Source organism: Homarus americanus, unplaced genomic scaffold (assembly GCF_018991925.1).
Source record: "Homarus americanus isolate GMGI-L3 unplaced genomic scaffold, GMGI_Hamer_2.0 scaffold53233, whole genome shotgun sequence".
In the NCBI taxonomy this organism is placed as follows: domain Eukaryota; kingdom Metazoa; phylum Arthropoda; class Malacostraca; order Decapoda; family Nephropidae; genus Homarus; species Homarus americanus.
This window is the reverse complement of record NW_024751660.1, coordinates 2,162,220-2,183,604: the sequence shown is the minus strand read 5'-3', so window position 1 is coordinate 2,183,604 and position 21,385 is coordinate 2,162,220. Positions and strand designations below refer to the sequence as shown.

General features: G+C 36.7%; 1 protein-coding gene across 1 annotated transcript in view; it reads left to right on the top strand.

Annotated features, from left to right (window-relative positions):
- Nucleotides 1-21,385, top strand: part of LOC121854725 (collagen alpha chain CG42342-like) — a 91,781-nt gene that overhangs the window by 52,582 nt on the left and 17,814 nt on the right. Inside the window, exons 20-23 of the mRNA XM_042349460.1 lie at nucleotides 301-405; nucleotides 1,324-1,431; nucleotides 7,404-7,430; nucleotides 8,200-8,253. Coding sequence (XP_042205394.1) covers nucleotides 301-405; nucleotides 1,324-1,431; nucleotides 7,404-7,430; nucleotides 8,200-8,253 — 294 coding nt within the window. The remainder of the gene's footprint in view (nucleotides 1-300; nucleotides 406-1,323; nucleotides 1,432-7,403; nucleotides 7,431-8,199; nucleotides 8,254-21,385) is intronic.

Sequence of the window (21,385 nt, the reverse complement as noted above, 5' to 3'; positions counted from 1 at the left end):
CCATGGTTGACCTGTAGACATGTACAGTATATTTAAAAAAAAAAAAAATTTCTTCAGTGACAGGTTTGGATCACTATTTATTGTTCATTTAATTCCTCACAAACAGAGAGAGATAATTGTAGGATAATAGTACTGTACTTCTCTAAATCCTGCTGTAACTCGGTTTGACTTTTAAAGAATGAAACTAATGTGTGGTTTCCCCAATTTGCATAATTTGCAATTTCTGCAAATTATGTTACACAGTATCATGGAAATAATACCATAAGAGGATCGAAATGGTAATTATTTCCCCATTGACAGATCATGGGCCCACCAGGACCTCCCGGACCAACAGGATCACCAGGGCTACAAGGGCCACCTGGCATCAAGGGAGCCATGGGTCTGGATGGTATGAAGGGAGATGCGGTCAGTATACACCACTAACAGATGGATCAATGTCTAGTTCTTGTTCTTGTTTTGTGAAGGAAAGTTATAACACAAGTAGGTCAACTGAATTCACAGACTTAGTTCATCATCTAGTAAATTTAACTCACTAAAGTAGTTTTTATCAGATTTGTTTTTATAATGTATCCAACCGAGTCAAACAAGATTTTCTTTTTTTTATTCTGTAATGACTATAGACTTTAGTTATCACACCAAATTCTGCTTTGGGAAGAATACATGATGATGATAACTGCTTCATGTATCTGGTAGCCTAAATTGCATGTAGAATCAGTCATTAAATACTTCAAGTGTTACTTTTTAGTTGAGTGTTGTGTAAGAATGGACTTACTGTTGATGCTAGGTTGGGTGAAGCAGCTGGGACAAACTGTATGGATAACTTTGATCTGTGTCAACCTTTAAACTGCAACTACAGGAAAACCTGGCTAATGATGTGTTTGTAAAAAAACACGAGGAAGGTTCATTATATTACATTAAATTATATTATACTCCAATAATATTATACTGTAGGTATTCAACAGAAGTATAGTATTAATCTGTGTAGAATAAAAGAGTCAAGAATGAATAAATAACAGTAATTGTCTACTATATTAGGAAATATGTCTTATTTTATGGTTGGAGGCAACATATATGATACAGTTGGATGTTTACCAGTAGTTGTGTATTTGATATCTGCCTATGTACTAATTATTTGACAATTGTGAGTATTATACTGTAGTGTATATTAAACATATACGTTGAGGTTTTTAGGGCAACAAGTTGAAAAATGCTTTGTCTTTTTTTTTTTTGCATATCAGATAGTATAAAAATTTAGTTTGTTATTTTGTTATGAAGATATAGTGATGCTTCTTCGTTATTTAAGTCTAAATTTTATTCCTTTAGGGTGTGAAGGGCGACAAAGGTGACCCTGGACCCATGGGTCTGCCAGGTCCAATGGGACTCAGAGGAGAATTAGGCCGAGCTGGAGAGAGTGGCAAACCTGGTCCAGCGGTAAGGTTGCTCTGAGTGGTCGTGGTTGAGATGAAGGGTTATCGTACTTATTTATTCATAATTTATTATTAGATGAAGGTGTTGGTGATGTCATCTTTGTTTCTACTGTCATTTATAACTATCAAACTGGTAACTTACACTTTACTTAATGGGAGTATTTAAGACTGAGCCAGGTGATGTGTGTCATACAAATGGTTGACACTAAATCTTGTTTCTCATTTTATGAGAATATTAACAAATGTTTTAGGCTCATTTGTAGCAGTAATGTGTCATTTGTTCACAATTGAATAAGATTAAATAAAATAAACTGGAAGAAATTATCAAATAAGCTGTATTGAAATACACATGATTGATAATAATAATTGTTCCTCACTCAGTGTGGTGTGAGTGAGAATGAGTGAGGGCCTTAGGAGTATGGGGAGTGTGGGTGTGGGAGTGAGGCTGTGGGTTGACTGCTGCTGTGCTCTGCCTGCTGGCCCTCAAGGCAACCACAGAAAGTAAGGGAGAGATGAAGATAGGGTGTCCCTTTACAGTGAGTGTGTGTGACCACAAGGAGTGGGAGAAACACAGGACAGAGAAGGAGAATGGAAAAATATGGGGTGTGGGAGAAGTGGAGGATGGAAGGGGATTAGGGAACAATCACATCAGACACGTTATTGTCAATATAGATTAAGAGACATGGAGTGAATCTCATCTGCTCCACCACCAGACACAGAATTGAAACAAAGTCATCACAGATTGACAAAATATGTTCAGTTCTCAGATAGTCAGAGTAAGTTTCTAAGTCGTCTGTTTTGGGATCCTTTTTCTTTCCATAGTGTTGGTATAGTTAGATACAAGGAATATAGTTAAACCACTTTTAGAGGTCTTTACAAACTATTATTGAACGAGTGAACAAATGTCAGTCACACATCTCAAATTAACCACCAACTTGCCAGATATGATTGTGATATACAGTAGTACTGTACCACAGTGCCAAGAGAAGGGGAGTACCTGGCTGGCCCAAAATCTGTAAGATCTCTTCTGCCTAAGATCTCCAGAAGTTCTCAAGAATCCCAAATTTGTCTCTCCCTTCATGAACTTCAGTTATTAAAGAGCTTAATCTTGGTTGCACATCCTAAGTGACTGACTCCACCCATAGTTTGTTCTAAACACCTTTGCCAGTGACTTGTGTTGGTTTTATGACATCATTCTTATTCCTTTACTAATTGGTTGTTTTTAAACCACTCTGAAATATATGGAGAGCCCTTGTATTAAAAAATTCCTATGCGAGAACTCAAGACATCTGTTTATCATCGTGATAAGTGTAGGTGCAATGTGGCACTGTTGGGGTTTGTTTGAATAGATGGTTCTGACCACACATCCTGTGTTTGACAAATCCCAAATAAACAGTAGTCCTGTGACACTGAGACATAATATTCATGGTACAATTTTACTCTGGTCGGGATTTATTACTTTTGGGGTGGTAGGAGGCTGAAATATAATGTTTACGCGATCATAGGATATCTGTCTGCTCTCTTAACCATGGTAATTATAAAATAGCAGCCAACCACAGCACACCTTACTGAGTTCATAAGAGCCAATCAGTGTGCATCTTACAGACCATGTTAGTTTTTGAGTAGGCAGAGTGTGTTTACTTGCCTCTGTTCTTTTTGCACTCTACTTATCACTCTCGATATTTAATACATCTTTAAGCGGAAATACTGTAGTGCTTATTCCTGTGAAACTATGATTCCAAAATTTCCACCATGCATTGGTAATGAAAATGAAAAATGCATTACTGTAAAAGTGAAAGTTAAATAGAATGGAGTGAGGTATTGGTGGTATGGCAGTTGAGCACAAGTTTGACCTCTCTGAATATTCATTGAGAACAATTATGAAAAATAAAGACAAAATACAGCTGTCTTGGCCATATTTTGTCTTTATGTTTTGTCTTTATATGTACTGTACTATTAAAATTATACAAGTGTACTGTATATTACAGGTACTGTATGTATTATTTAAGGGGTATTATAGGTGTGGGTAGTCTTGGGATAATTCTAGGAAAGTAATACAAATTTTCACTTAGCACAAGTGGTGTTCCTCTGTACTGACTATTCCTTAAAGCCATAGAAGAGATAAATCATTTACTATACAGTACTTTTGTGGCATAGTAGGAGTTAAAGGCCTGACCTAGACTCAGACCACCTCCGCATAAACTGTTATGACTCACCAAGGAACAGTCTGAACACTGGGTCTCTACAACTGTTGGATTGGTTCAGATGTACAGTTGACCACAGGTAGTATAGTGTTCCACCCCTCGGCAGAAAGGCCATTGAAGGGTGGAACACTATACCTGTGGGCAACCGTACACAAAGTATAAATAATTATGTGCAACTTAAAGGTTTTTAGAATTTTAAACTTCTGACTCTTAAGTAGATATAAGTTTCCAACACACATCCTGTCAGTTTTAAAACTTTTTTTTTTGTCTGTGTTGGAAGGTTAATCTTAGAACAGCACCACTGGCAGTAACCTAGGGATTGTTTAACTTAGTTCTCTTGGTAGAAACTGTATTCACCCTCTCAACAAGTCATTTTTTACTCCTACCAAACTATAAAAAGATTTCACAGACATAGATTTTTTATTTTAAAAATTTTGTTATATTTAAAGCTTTTGGTGGTGGTTTTTATATTCCTGTATATTTGTTGTGACTTTTTTTTTAGATTCATACACACTGTTCATGATTGTTGTGCCTGTGGAGATGTGTACCATACAGTAATGGCCTGAATTTCTGTTGATAATAATGGTTAACCTCATCTTTGATGTCAGAAGGGTTGATTATGCTCTTATGGGAATACAGTAGTTAGGAAGGGTTTTTTTCAAGGTATGTAATTTTGTCAACTAATATATGGAATTATTCTGTAAACATTATAAGCTATCTTTTTAATCTTTGGCAAAATTTTTGAAGAAGATTTCTTTTTATTCTGCCATTGTATGAGTAGAAGGCAATACTGTGGTGATGTATGTAGACACAGGAAATAATCTCATTATTTTAATTCAATATCTACAGTAATGGCTCATTAAGACAGCCAATTAATTGTTGACATTTTGTTGTTTAAAAAAAGTCAATCTCTCTCCCATTTCTTTTGTATGCAAATGTATAGTTTAACAGTGCTGTACAGTAAATGGTGTTTTAGTCATAATCAGTAAAATATTCTATATTGTTAAATGCTGTTTTTATCTTATGTCTGCATTATTTTATTTAAACTATTTTAAGAATTAATGCTTTGTTCTCATTAGACAGCATAAAAAACTGTGGTCTACAGTTGTACTTTAGAGAGCAGCTTAGTAGCAGATGTAGTTTAGTTTATAATTTCCAATCTTGCTGTTGATTTTCCCCTTAAAGTAAGAGCTGCTTTACCCCTCAGTCTTGATAGCTCAGGTTTGTTTCATCTTGTGTTCACTGATATAGATTGCCTTATTCATAACCATATGTTTTTTTAGTTGTCATCGTTTATTTATGTAATGACTGGTGGCTGAGTTGTTGATTGTTGTGCACTGCATGAAGCTGATGAATGTTATGTTTAAAGTCAGTTTTATCACAATCACTTGGATGTTGTATATAAAGCTTGTTGTTGAAGCATTTCATTTTGTCTGTTATATCACTTCGTTGTCTTATGTTGTGGGATGTCCTGGGTTCCATATGATGCTCGTGTATGTTTTAATTTTGAGCATGGCGTCCTGGTGTTCAGTCCACTCCTAACACACTGTCTCTCCCTCACTCTTGTAAATACAGATGCACTTGAAATAGATTACTTTAATATTAATATGTACTCCTTGAAAAGTTTTCTATATTCATTTGGGTAAAGATAGCTTGGTAACCCTCCCTCTCCCATATGAAATATCCTGGCTCTGCCTCTGATGCTTCCCACATTCTTACTTGTGACTTTGTCTTTGATATTGAAGCAACCAAGGCTGTTGTTGTCTAATTCACATTATTCACAGTTGCCATAATTGAAGAGAATAAACCTGCTAATTCATTTAAACTTAACTCCCATTTGCTGTACTCCCAAGATGTCACCACATATGGGGTACTGTATCTTTGAAAGCAGTGTTTAAGTCACTTTCTTTTTATAATTCACAAATTTTCTTTGAAATAAGTAGCAAATAATTTAATTTACTTTGTGCATTTTAAAATCAGGAGCTAAACATCTGCACAGTACAGTACACGAACACTTTTTTCTCTCCCTTTTTACACTTGTCTTTTGCTGGTCTTCTTCTCTCTCGTTTCCTCCTTTGTTTTGAGATTTTTATCCTACTTAATCCATCCATACAACAGTTGAAGAAGAGTAAGAACTAATGGTGTAAATAGACAAATACTGTAGAAGAATTATCCTCATTGTCTTATTTATTGAATAAGTTTCAATGAAGAGTAGAGTATTCCTGTATCCTTTAAAGAAGTCTTAATTTTTCTAGTCTACTACATTAACTGGTTTTAGTGTGAAATTTGGAGTACATTTCCTTGTAGTGAAAATTAAGTTTGCCATTAATTTCACATGTGGTAGTGTTTGGGTATCGTGTCATCTCTTGTAAGTCATTGTTTGCATCTCCTGTAAGTACGGGTCTTAAGTGTATGAGATATTTGCATGAATGTTTTAAAAGCGCAAGACCTACTGTGCCGCATGTGTTATTATCTGGAACTGTTAAGCACGCCTCTTATGAAGTATGTACTATAAGGTAAACACTTTTATCTCTCTCTCTCACAGTTTTCTACTTCCTCTTCCTCTAAATATTTATCTTGGAGTTCTAAAATTTTTTAACTTTTCTCAGGCTATGAATTAATGCACACCAAAAATTAAATAGCTTCAGCGTGTATACATTTTGATAAGCCATAAAACTCGATACAGTACCGTAATTTTGTTTTGGGGTTTTTTTGCAATAAAATTTTAATACTGGAACATAAATTGTATATTGAAGCTATACAACAGTACAGTACATGTACAGTTTATCTCTCAGACCTTGAACCTCTTAGTACAATGCTAATCCCCTCAATACAGTACAATACAGTACCTTATAGTGAATTTGTTCATTGACTAAGTTATTTTAACCCCATGAGTTTTAAGATGACACTTTCATTAAAATGACAATCCCTTGAATGTGATGTCTTAACCCTTTGAATAAAACGGCCCATTGCTCGAGTGTAATGACACTGTACTTCAGTTTAATAAACTCCTAATTGCATTGTGCAATTGTAAGTCATCATTTGAGGCACCTATGTGATGGATGAGTAATGGGAATATGAACAGAATTATGTTAACATCATCACAAGGGTTAGATGAAGGCTCTCAAGGTGGTGATGGTTAAATGAGCCTCTGTCATAAGGGCTCCCACTTTTAATGATTACCGGTAGAGTAGGTTGGGCCCAGTAGGTCTTGGGTCTATTAAGATTGAAACAAATTTCATCTACAATCTTAAGGTTCCATTATATATTGTTGGTTTATTTGTCCTGATGGAGACTATGAGCAAATTCAGATTGTTCTTTGGGAAACTAAAATTATTTAGTTTTGAACACATTAATGATAAACTTATGTTTTTCTTTCAGAAGATAACTGGCTTATCCTTGCAATGTTCCTGAATTTTTAATTCTTGGGTTACAAAGTTAAAGGTTTCAAAGAAGAGTTGTACTGTAAACATCTCCTAAGTCTCACGTAGTGGGTCTTGATTTTCTAGAGTAGTGAATTGCTAACATGAGCACAGTATCCTTCTATTTTTCCAGATGGTATTATTCATCTCTCATTACTAAAGTATATAGAAGGTAAAATATAGTCATCAAAATCTAATCAAATAAGAGCAGATATATAGGTGAATGCCAATAGCATGGCCTGGTGCAGTTATTGCCCTTGGGTTTAACACAGGAGACATAGTCAATAAAATATGAGTGGTTTTCTAACCTTGATAAACTAAATATCGTTCTCTCACCGTTTACTTCACAGGGAGCACCGGGTCTTGATGGCATGAAGGTAAGGATCTATGTTGTGTTGTTTGTAAATTACTGTATTAGATACAAGTTGTAAGTATGTAATAACCTTAGTTTACAATATAATGAACACTTAGGTACTAAATGACAAAGATATGCAGTTGTATTAACATTGCAACAAAATATTTTTAATATAGTGCAGGTATTTCTTACATGTAGTATTGCATGGCAGCATTGGAGAAATTTATGATGGGGAGAATCATTGTTACTTTTACTCCAGCCACCCAGCAACAAGTGGTAAAGGGCTTTAAAGTGCAATCAAATTATTTTAGTGGGAATAATTAAAAGAAGGTCAGATCTGGAATCCAAATGAAAGTACAGAGACTTGAGTTTAAGGGAAAAGAAATACAAATGAGTATGGGTGAAGACTGCATATGGTCTTAATGCCCTGTGCTGAGATATGAGATGTAAACAGATACAGTACTAGTGCTTGTACTTCCCAACACTTATAAGTTAAATTGTCTTCTTCATTGGAAATTGAAGCCACTTAACTAGGTGATTCAAGTTAAAACACAGTGTCCAAAATGACTTCAAGATCACAGAGACTACCATAACTAGAGTCATTCACTTAGCACCAGTAAGAGACAATTTACAGAGAATTTTTGTGCATACAGACTCATAAAGGAATTGGAAAGAGAGGATGATGCATCTTGTATGTAAGTGATGTATTTGATTTTTGGATGACTTTAGGTAAAAATATTATAACCTTAATCTCTAACTTTAAGAAAATGTAAATGGCTTTTATTTTCCAGGGTGCTCGAGGTGAAATTGGCAGAAAGGGTGAGCGCGGGGACCCAGGCTTACCTGTAAGTTGTCATTTGTTCAGTAACTGTTATGTTGGTAACTTGATGTGGGTCCACTCCTCCCTCTGTCTTATGTATTGTGTTCGTGTCTTTGGCTGAAGCATAACTCCCTTAGCTCTGATATTTTGAAATTTAAAGTTTTGAAATTTTCACTTTTACTGATTAATATTTGTTCACATTTATCAGTCTGTAAATACAGTGTCCTGTATTCATAGTAGGTTGACTCATGAATAAATTTATTGGCTGTTGACCATCTTCACATCTCTAGTGTAAGAGAACCAACAGTCATCTTGATACAGTACTTACTCTAACACATTTATTTAATATTTCTAAAGGTGACCTTGGTTGTTCTGTTGTAAGTAGAATAACTATGAACTGCTTCCACTAACTTAAAAGACAGTTCCTGCAAAATGGGAAGACTGTTTCATTATTACTATACACACATGAGAAAATAGAATACAGTATAGTCTGCATTTACGCGGTCAATTGAACCCGTGGAGGACCGCATAAAACGAGAAACGCATAAATGAAATAACAGAACATATGGGATTAATTGAAATAGAGACTGGGCCGACCCCCAAACTGCACTTTTTCCGACAATACGTACGTTGTAGTAAAAATAGTATCTTAATTTTATGATGGTATGCATGTCGCCCCCCCTTCTCTTAAGCTCCTCTACGTGTGTGTTGGTGTTGGTGTGGGGATTAGTGGATGACATCATTATGACCTGACCATGTTTAATAAGGTCACCCTGTATATTTAAGCCTCTCTCTGTCCATGTAATCCGGTTGCCTCTGAAGATGTCTTGAATATAGACGAAAGCTAAGGTGCTCCGTTGTTTCCCTTTTCCCGTGTGATTTTATCAAGATAATATAGAAGAGAAATATCAATAAGAGAATAATATACTGTACCAGGTAAAAGAAAATCAAGGTTTAACACTTACATTAGTAGAAGAGATGGGTCGGCATACGAGGATGGGGGCTGGTTCCGAGGCAGAGGGCAGATTAGTGGCCCTCAGGTGAATCACCATCACTCTCCACCATAGTTGTCAGGGCCTCCCTGACAAACCACTCAAAGTCACCATCACTATCACTGGCTTGGGCTGGCTGTGGTGGGTTACGGGCGAAGAAGTCAGTGATGCTACGCTGACGGCTAGTGTTGATGTGGTCGTGGTACATCTGTATGTACTGCTCCATACTTTGGTCTAGAAGATTATTATTGAAGACTTCATACCGGTGATTGACATGGTTTTTTGAAAGGGTGACCTTTAGTTTCTCGGCAAACTCGATGGCATCCTTTACATCACCATGAGTTAACTTCTGTTCTCTTGCTGCGGCACCACCTGCCTCCTCACTGACGTCATCGTCTTCCAACATGTCGTTGGCAGTCACCTCAGGATCCCTGATTACCTCCATGATGTCGTCGTTGGTGGTCTCGGAGAAGCCTGCAGCTGTAACACTCTGTGCAGCTTCTCTTGCAAGGTCCACTGCCACTGCAACAGACTGAACCTCACCAGCCACAGGTTGCCTCTGCCTCCCATCTGGGATACCTTGCAACACATGCCGCCACGCGTGACGAATCGTTGCCACAGACAGCTGCCCCCATGCCCCCACCAAGAAATCATCAGCTTTCTTTACGTTAAACATTTTCCAAAACTGTTTAACTCCCACTTCATGCTCCAACAACTCTTGTTCTGCATCCTCGTTGTCATCGCTCTCACTATCTGTGCCACTCAGATGGTTACGCAACTCATCCTTGGTGTTGGTGTCGTCGTTCAGGAGCTTAAACTTCTTTGCAGAGAATGCAGCCTTAACGTTGCATATCAACTCCTGGTCCATGGGCTGGATTAACGACGTAATGTTGGGAGGAAGAAAGACCACTTTTACACTGGGGTGACGATCCAACAGTAGGGGCGAGTGTCCTGGTGCGTTGTCAAGCAGCAACAAAATGTTGAATGTCACATTATTTTGCGCGCAGAATTTCTTGACGTCAGGAACGAAACAGTCGTCAAACCAGGAGAGGGACAGACCAGTGAACATCCACGCCTTACGTAAGGTTAGCCAGTGGACATTTAGCTTGGTCATCTCCATGTTCTTGTAGGCGTGCGGCTTGCGGGCTGTGTGGATCACCAACAACTTGAGCTTACAGGTGGTAAACAGGATGGTGATGCGCTCCTTCTGCAATTTCCGGCCACGACACGTGCTGGCAGACTTGACAACGAAGGTCTTGGAAGGTAATTTTTTCCAAAACAGACCGGATTCATCCATGTTGAACACCTGGTCGTCGGTGTACTGTCCTTCCTCCATAACTTCTCGTAAGAATGGAGGAAAATCCATGGCAACAGCACGGTCAGCACTGGCTCCTTGACCAACAATGTTAATGTTGGTAATCTTGTTCCTTTTCTTAAACCCTTGCAGCCACACAGAGGAAGCAGTGAAGGGTTTGGGCTCTGCAATTCCCATCTTGCGCGCCACTGATGAGTACAGTTCACGAGCTTAGTCCTGCACAGCCCGCGTGTCGACCGCCATGTTCCGTCTTGCCTGACGAATTAAGTAGCTCACCAGTAAGTTCTCAGTCTTGAGAAGCACCTTATTCTGACAATACTTCACCATTGAAGCACCTGCAGACTTTGTGATGCTCATGTGTTCTTTAATCTTGGCGGCATCCTTCTTGATCGTCCGGATCGTAGATTCGTTCACGCCATGTTGGCGCACCAAATCAACTTGTCTCGTTCCTTTCTCTAAATCTTGCACGATCTTGTACTTAAATTCGTAACTTAGAGCACGTCATATCTTCTTGGGCTGGCTTGGTCCAGGTAAATCAAGGTTTTTTTTCGGGTGGTGGGGGTTTATCGGATGCCATTGTTGAACAGATTAGCGGGCACAAGAGAGAACAGTATACGCGGTGACTGAAAACAATGAGACTGACACAGCTAGGTCAGTAGCTTCCCTCCCGTGCCAGGCAACGTCATATAACATTAGACCAATCACAGCTAGCGGTGGAGGGAGGTAAGGATGCGTGGCCCAATCACAGTCCGATACGTCATATGACTTCAGCGATAACGCAACAGCGACATACTGTGCATCCATATCCGCACCGCTTCCCGCGTATGGTCGAGAATGGACCGCGTGAATAAAAAAATGGCGCGGTGCGTCTGGACCTCCAGCCACTTTCCGCTTAATTAAAGCATTTTTATTCTGGCAAAGCACCACGTAAATGACCAAACGTGTAAACAAAAACCGCGTAAATCAAGACTATACTGTATGTATGATACTAAATAAAGAAACACAAAATAGCATGCAGTATTGAAAGCATTAATACTGAACACTTAGTTTCAGGAATTAAGTACAGTATTATTATTATTGTTATTATTATTATTATTAATATTATTAATATTATTATTATTATTATTATTATTATTATTATTATTATTATTTTATTATTATTATTATTATTATTATTATTATTATTATTATTATTATTATTTATATTATTATTATTATTTACTCTTATTATTATTAGTAGTAGTACCTGTATTATTATCATCATCCCATTACTACTCGTATATAATTAATGGTAAAGCATTTAGATATTGTTCACAGACATGCATGAAGTACAGTAGAATCTCGGTTATCAGAGTCCGAACAACTGGCAGATTCAACCAACCAGCACCGAAATGAAATAATAATAATAATAATACCCGGTAATAATAATACACCTGTCATAATAATAAGAATAAGAAGTCCTCCAAAATCAGCGAGAATTATAAGTTTGAATAATGTGAGCAATGGGGATGAGCTTTATACTGTATAAACGATGTGAGCAAAAGATTAGCCTAATTTAAACAAATTTCAAGATGTATATGCATGTCAAAAATTAAAAAAAATCGCTATGATAAACAAAATTGATACAGAGCATATCGTAAAATACAAGAGCACATATTTTATTTACAAAATATAGCTCCTTCCACACTCAAACCATCCTCTGGGTGATGCAACCCATTTCAGCCAAGCAGTCGGCCATCTGACTCACAAATATATGGCTGCTGCCCCGTTGCGCTGTGTGTAAGCCATGACGGCACATCGGGGAGGGAACACAGTTACAGCCCACCACCTCCATACACATTCACTTTCCACACAGATACATACATTTCTTGATTTATCTTTTTTTTTTTATAGTTTTACTGTATATTATATTTTCTTTATTTCCAAGCCACATTAGAGTACAGTATTGTAATCATTATTACACGACTTTTAAAGTTTCATTACATGTAACAATAAATTAGGCGGCTGGGCTGGCAAGTCAGTTACAGCCCACTGCCTCCACACATACACACCCGTGCTCCTCATTTTTCTTATTTTATAGCTTTATATCATATTTTCTTAATTGCTAAGTCATATTGTTTTTATAGATTGGAATAAATGTTAAAAAAAACATTTTACCACAAATCTCTGCACTTTTGCAAGTGTTTAAATTTCAAAACAATTATAATTTTTCTCAAACAAGCACAGACAAGCTAAATACACAGCAATTGGGAAGGCTCAGGAAAATGCACAAATATGCAAAAAATGGACTTCTTAGGCATGAATTTGCAAGGTCAGCCTGTAGCACTGCATTGTAGGATTTATTGGGGATCCTAAGAGTGCGGTTCAACTCACTGTAAGATCTCTTTATCCGGCACCTCTAAATCCCCATAGGTGTCGGATAACCAGGATTCTACTGTGTATGGAATGATTTCACTCTTAACTGTCACTTACATATAAACAATATTTACAGACATACTAAAAGATTGGTATAAATTCAGTAATAAAAGCTTGCAAATTTAATATATGCAACCATACTAAAGTGGCAATAAATCTCATTATGACAAAAATTATACGATGATAACTACTGGTGATTGAAACAACTACAGTACGTATTATAATAATAAAAGAAATCTATTTAACTTTATTGTTTAAAAGCTGTACAGTACATTAGAACATCAACAAAACATCGAGTAAGGGCAGTTTTGGTCCCTTAGGGAGCGCAGCCAGTCTCTAGCTATGCGTGTACACAGCCCTGTGATGGAAGATGGCACTGTTACTTTAACCCATTTTATAAAGTACTGTACTGTACAGTAAAACCCCATAATTCGTACCCCTCAAATTCAAAATCACTCATAATTCGTAATGTTTCGATGTTATGAAATAAATATTACAAATTCTGTAATGTTTGGTAAAATTTCAAAATTTGAGACATTTTGAAATATTACGATGAATTTATATTACATTTTTTTTAATACAGTCGGCCCTTAAGATACGCAGGGGTTAGGTAACAGAGATACCCGTGAATGTTAAGAATCCGCTTATTTTTGCTGCTCCCCCCTAAAAACACCCCCTGGCCCTCCATGTCCTTATTTACCGTATATACCTGTGTGTAGTTCGAGTTTTTAAGACCAAATTTTTTGGCAAAAAATTGGGGGTCGACCTCAAAATGGGTAATAGTTTCGTTAGGTTGAAAAATATTTACCAGTAACTACCAGTAAACAATGGAAACGACGCACCACCAGCTGTGAGTGTCGGTACAGTTGCCAGGGCAGATCTCTTGCGTCATCATAGCAAGTCCAAAGTAGCCAAATGCATGGTATGGTAGCACAGGACGATGTAAAACATAAAGTATTCATTTTTTAAAGTTTATTTATAGATACATAAATTTTTGTTCATTACATTTGAAACATCAATCTTTATTAATTAACTTTGAAACAAAAGAAAACTATGATACCGTATTTCTAAATACCGGGTATTTTCATTAAAATATTACATCACAAGTATATGTTACCTTAACTGTGACTGAATGAATATATTCTCAGAAATAAATATGGAAATGTAATATTTTTGCTGAAATGACGTACGTATTACAGTGGAAAGTGGGATAAAAATCATGACGAAAACAATGACTTTCGCTTTCTTTCGCTGTTCAAAAGATTTTACCATAATTGCTTTTCGAATGGTTTTCAGTTAAAAAACTGTTGTATTACAATAATATTCTATCCTAATTCACTTGAATAAATACTACGATACCATATTTCTGAATATTTTCATTAAAATCCATCAAAATCATTTTCCTTGTCAATGTCTTCAGCACCAAACAGGTCTTCCCAGTCTTCTCCTCGAACAGGGCTAGAGGGTACGTGTTTTTCGAATCGTTTTCAGTTAAAAAACTGTTACATCACATGTATATTTTACCTAAACTGCGCCTGAATGAATATATTCTCAGAAATAAATAGTAGTTTTGCTGAAACGTGATGTATTTCAATGTAAGATAGGATAAATTACATTACGAAAACAAAAGACTTTACCTAACCTTCCGATGTTCAAGAGATGTTACTCGTTGTTTTAATAGTTTTCGGTTAAAATACTGTTATATTACAATGATATTCTATTCATACTGTGCTTGATATAATACATTCACGGAAATGTAATATTTTTGCTGAAATGACGTACGTATTACAGGGGAAAGTGGGATAAAATCGTGACGAAAGCAATGACTTTCGCTTTCTTTCGTTCAAAAGATGTTACCGTAATTGTTTTTCGATTGGTTTTCAGTTAAAAAACTGTTGCATCACAAGTGAATTAGGATAGAATATTCTTGTAATACAACAGTTTTTTAACTGAAAACCATTCGAAAAACAATTACGGTAACATCTTTTGAACGAAAGAAGGCGAAAGTCATTGCTTTCGTCACTTTCCACTGTAATACGTACGTCATTTCAGCAAAAATATTACATTTCCATATTCTCATAACCTTCCGATGTTCAAGATATGTTACTCGTTTTTTTTATTAGTTTTCGGTTAAAATACTGTTATATTAGTGATACTCTATTCATACTGTGCTTGATATAATACATTCACGGAAATGTAATATTTTTGCAACTACAATGCTGATGTCAACACAAGCGTGGTGACAGCAAGACTGACTGACTGAGGGAGCGCAGGAACTCGGGGTGGCACGGGCGATGTGTGTGTGTGTGTGTGTGTGGTGTCGCGCGCGATTTGAATAATGTATATTCCTTTCAATGAATATTCCTCCAGCGGCAATCCGCGTATTTGCAAATCCATGTAAGTTAAACCCGTGTATGTTAAGGGCCGACTGTATTTGGTAAAATTTCGGATTATGAGAGACATTTAAGAATATATATATGACGCACATGTCGCCATGCGGCCATGGATGTGACCACCCACCTCAGCGTAAACAAGTACTGTACTCATCGTGTGTCAGTCACGGTCAGTTCACATTGGTCAGTCGTGGAGTGTACATCTACGGTCTACTGCCCAAGAATTTTCCACTTGTTTCCTATCATTGCCTATTGTTTGAGGCATTGTGTCTGATAACCATAAATCTGGTACTTTACTTTGAAACATTCACAGTTTTGGTTGGGGCAGATAACGGAAAAGTACCATTATTCTGTTCTGTTTTTTTTTTTTTTTTTTTTTCCCTTTGGAAGAAGATGTCCCTCATATTTCATAAGGGCTAGAGCCCCTATTATTTCAAATTATGGGGGGTTTTACCGTCGGATTTTTGTTGAAACTTTTCAATATTACTTCCAACGTTACATTAAGTGAGTCAAATGTGTTGGTAATTGCATGTATAATTTCACCTCAAGTAGTTTAGAAATATTTAAAGCTTATTTTGACAAAATGGATAACTAAAAAGTACTTAATATATGTAGTCCTATTTTTACACCTGTAGTACAGGAGTCCGTTCAGGGGGCTAACTGATTCCAGGACTTGAACCCAGAATCTAACCTAACCTGACCTAATTTATCCCTAACTTAATACAGGTTGTACCTCTCTAGTCCAGCAACCTCGGGACCTGACCGGTGCCGGACCATGGAAATTCACCCTTTTCCTGGATAGATAGTGACTTGTGTTTATGCTTGGAAGCACTAGCACCACTTTCTCTGCATCATGGTCTCTTTGAAGACATATTGAAGGGTTAAATGTCGTATAGTAGCTTCTCAAATTTCGCGAGTTTTTAATTCTTAACGTATTTTATTGGAACACACAAAAAATAAATAAAAAACAATTTTGACGGCGGAAACTTGAATTTCGATGAGTTTGAACGGCCCGCCAACGTGCAGACGACGTGCATAATCGTGTAAACAACGTCATTTCTCTTATGTACAAAAGATTCATTATTGTTTATTACTGAATGTCTTTTTTATTGAATTAATGTTTATGTGTGCAAAATGAGCAATACAATTCATTAATAATACGTAGAATATTAAAACACACGAGGAAATGACACAGCATTGTTTTCGTTGATTACAAAGCCAGTGACTGACTGGTTCTACATATAAAACTGAAGAAAATAAGACCTTGGTTGTAGCTGTAGTAAAATTAATATGGTTGTTTTAAGTAATGTTATTTAATGTTAATAAATGGAACAATAGAAGTAGCTAACGATAATGGTAAAGAAAAAAGAGAGATCGCGTATGTAAGTGCGCACACGTGAAAACATATCGTCATTACTCTACATAAGAATATGAAAGCAACACTTATTTACTGTTCATATATATTTTAATTAATGTTTCTGAATTTGTTTTTATTGAATTAATGTCTGTGTGTGTAAAATTAACAATACAATTTATTAATAATACGTGGAATATTAGAGGAGACGAGACGGCTGCCGGCATTGTTTATGCTAAAGCTTACGAAACCAGTGACGATTGGTTCTACATATAAAACTGAAGAAAATAAGACCCTGATTTTAGCTGTAGTAAAATTAATGTAAAAAAAATTAATATGGTTGTTTGAAGTACCTGTAATGTTATTTAATGTTAATAAATGGAACAATATAAGTAGCTGACCATTAATGGTAAAAAAAAAGTGAGACTGCGCGTATGTAAGTGCGCACATGTGAAAACATATCGTCATTACTCTACATAAGAATATGAAAGCAACACTTATTTACTGCTCATATATATTGAAGGGTTAAATGTTGTACTCTGTATAGACAAGCAGAGAGAGAGAGAGAGCAGCCGAACTGCCGGATGTAAACAAACCTTAATTTCCAGCGGCTTTGCTTTTTTCTTTTTTTAAGGGGATTAGCCCACCCGGGCATAGCTCACTGACCCACATTGGGGCCTGAGGGGCAAAAATTTAATACTCCTGTAATACTAATTCAGATAAAAAAAAAAAAAAAGCTGCCTATCTACCTATTGGACAAACTAAAATCGTTCCGGACCACGGGAGTTTCCGGACCACAGAATGCCGGACTAGAGAGGTACAACCTGTATAACTTTACTTAATCAAATTTTTTTTTTTATATGAAACTTTGGGTTAGGTTCTGAGTCTTGGTTCAGGCATCAGTTTTGCCCTCAATATAAGTGGCGAAGTACAACACAAGTTTCAACATTGGGCTGGTGTTTGATGCTTAACATATTATGTAATTTTACCAGTTCTGGCCTCTAAGGTAGAACATCTACTGTATGTAACCAGTTGAGATTTTGGTGTTCAAGATTGAAAAGTTTTACCTATTAATATACTGTGTTGTTTTTTGGGTCATAATTACCATTTTGTCAAAAAAAAAATACTATATGCAATGTTGTATTCCCATATAATTTTTTTCTTTGATAGTTTAACCCCTTCCTTACTGCATGCCCTCAGAACTCCACTTACTGTGTATTATTACCATCATGTGAGCATACTGTATGTCAGCTTGGCCATGCAGTAAGGAAGTAGTTAAAGCAGCATTTCTGATCCAATTTTCCTGATTTTTCACATGCTTGTTTGGCTCTTCATGTAACTACTGTATATAGGAATTTAACCTTTTTTTATATTACAGTGGGGTATGCTATAACGAATCTAATGGTTCTAGAACCTCGTTCGTTATAGCATTCGTTCGTTATAGGATTAATCCGTTCCAGGCCCCCAAATACAACCACTTAACACTGAAAAATATAATATAAAATTGTAAAATTTGTAAAAAAGTGCATAAATATGCATTTAAACTCCTGAAATAAAGAATATCATTAATACTTGTAATAAAAAATAATAAATTAGTAAATAAAAAAATAAAAAAATACTGTTCATTGTAGGAGTTTCGTTCGTTATAGCATTCTCAATTTTATAGGTAAAACCGTTCATTATAGGAATATTCGTAGTAGAATCCGTTCGTTATAGCATACCCCACTGTATAAGGGTTTTCTTAGAATCCAGCTTCTCATAAAACTTTACCATTAGACTGCCATGTGCATGCTTGCTAATTATTCTTTATAAAAAAAAATTATGGGCCAGTGATCATTGACAAGTGACTGGTACGGTGTTCCCATCAAAACACCCTGACAGAGTCTGCCTTGTCCAGTTGGCTTGATATGTTCCAGCACCATATCTCCTGTTGGATCAGTACAAATTGCTGTAAAGTAGCTATTTCAATCTCAAATTGGTGGTTGCTTTAAAATTTAAGATATGACACAATTCAGGGCTAAGCAAAGGTGATATAACAAAGGTACTCAAACTATCCAACCAAGAGTGTACTCGTAACAATGGTTTTAAATTAGACACATTTAGATTTAGGCGCCACATAGGTAAATATTGGTTTGGAAATAGAGTAGTGGATGAGTGGAACAAGTTACCAAACATCATCATTAACTCGAATACTCTGGATAGCTTCAAACATAGGTTGGATGGATATATGAGCAATAGGGGTTGGGCGTAAATGGGACTGTCCAGTATGGGCCAATAGGCCCATTGCATTCTTACCCGGTTTGTTCTTATGTTAAGTCACAGGGCTCGAACCTACGATCTGTTCACTCACACTCACATCTCAGTTCAGTGGTCCCTCGGTTAACGAGCGCCTCGGTTAACGAGGTTTCGGTTAACGAGTTACCTTCCATAGGATTCTTAACTTCGGTTAACGAGCAATCCCTCGATTAACGAGTTTCTTACGAGCCGACCTCAACATGTTTTCGCTTGCATTTGGCGGTCCACCAGCTGTAGTATTGGTCCACCAATACAGTAATCGGTTCTAGGCTTATATTCCTTAACATTTTAGTAAATATCAAGAAGTTTATACTATTCAATAAATTTAAAAGTTTAATATTTAATTTTTTAATCATTTTAACAATTATTGAACATAATTAAAGGTAAGGAAACTAGTTTTATGCGCGCCATCCAGCCTGTCAACACACCAAACAGGCGCCAGTCTCTCTGTCTTTTCAGTGGAGGTAACATCTTGCTTGAGACTCTCTTCAACTAAATACTTTTTTCTGTGTTTGCAAGCAAATTATTGGTCATTTTGAAATATATTTTACATATTGGCAATATATAATGCAGTGCAGTGTTGATTTAAAGAAATTAATCTTGAATTACACCAAGTGAACTAAAATTTTATGGGTGAAATGGTGGCACGGGGTGACTTCTCTTCCACCCCAATGCCTTCTCTTCTCTCTTCTCCTCCACCCTCATTCTAATTCCCATCATCATCATCCAGGAGCCTTCTACATACACACCTTGAAGTAAGTGTACTTTTCTACCTTTCTTTTTGAAGTTAGGCAATTTTCGGTGAGCTGGAACCAATTAACCAAAAACCCATTGAAACAATGGTTTCGGTTAACAAGTTTTTCGGTTAACGAGCAACGTTCTGGAACGGATTGTGCTCGTTAACCGAGGGACCACTGTACTTAAGTCAACCATGAAATGGGACTTGAAGTTTCAGGCCATCATTTCTTCTCTGCCACTAACATATTATAAACACCTCTTACCTATGGTGCTGTGCTCCTTGTGGCTCTTATTTTCTAAGAATAAAGGTTTACCACATAGCAATTACACAGTGACTCTCTAACAATGGAAATTCTTATTTTGACAATCTGAATCATTTCAAGCTGATAGATTGCACCATAATTTTGATCACACTCAAGTATTCAGTGGCTCACTTTGTATGTTTGTGACCCATGTCAGCCACATGGGGGGAGGGGACTTTACAGCACTTCTCCCAAATCATCAGGACATGTTAAGATAAAACACATTTGTGTGACCATTATTTGTTTACATTTTAAGACAAAAATTAGTTGTCATCTTACATGTAGTATGACAGTCTCTCTGTCCTGAATCATAAATTTGTTGCTTTGGCAAGCTCATTAATTTTTATTTTCCTGTATATTACTCTATATACTGGCTTGAAACCAATAAAAAATGCTGTTTCATATGAACTAATCTTCGTCATAAATACTCAACAAACAAACCTCGAGATGACTGGACAAGAACAAGACAGAGTAAGCTGTGTACAATACAGCCTTGAATATCTACATAGCACCTCTAGGATGACCAATTCTTATCCATCAAGTAGATAAAGGTCTGCTTAATTTAATCACAGTACATACAGCACTTCTTAACAAAGTTATCACCACATCACCCACTTGAAGACACAAAAGTTAATTCTACAGCAGCCACAGGGACTACTTGTACCACACAACCAGTTGACCTCAGATATACCAGAAACACGCTATAATACATTGACTGTCATCAGTATCATGAACATGTGTCATCCCTATGTCACGCTCCTTATAACATGTCAGCCCTGCAATACAGAAAGTTAGTTCTATCTTCCAACTTCCTGAAATGCTTCTAAATCATTTCACTTCCAACCCACAATGGAGACAAGGACAGAACTTACCAACATTCTTCTCCATCCAACCTATACAGCTTCATATTTATGGATAACAGCTTCATTACCATCCTTTTCTATCTATTTTGGAGTCTCGCAGGTCTCTTGTCAAATGAACTGCAAAGAATTGCAAAGATTCAAAGCTTGGAGTCCCATATTATGGCTGATGGGAGAGGTTGAGATCCGAATAAATCAGCTTTAGGTTTTCAGACTTGCTGATTTGCTAGTTTTCAAAACTATCAACAGGTTAGGAGGTTGAAATTCTACTTAGTTAAGCACAGCACACTGGTTGAGTAAATACTTGACAACAATTTCTTTTGCCTAGACAGTGCAGTGCAGCTGCTGCTAGACCAGGGCATGCTCCCTGATCAAGGCAGACTACCAGGGAGTGATCTAGTAGGAACATCTCACAGGTCACTTGTCACTTCCACTTGGTAGTAAAATGGGATTTCATATTGTAATTTTTGTGCTGAAAAAAAAGGTAATATAG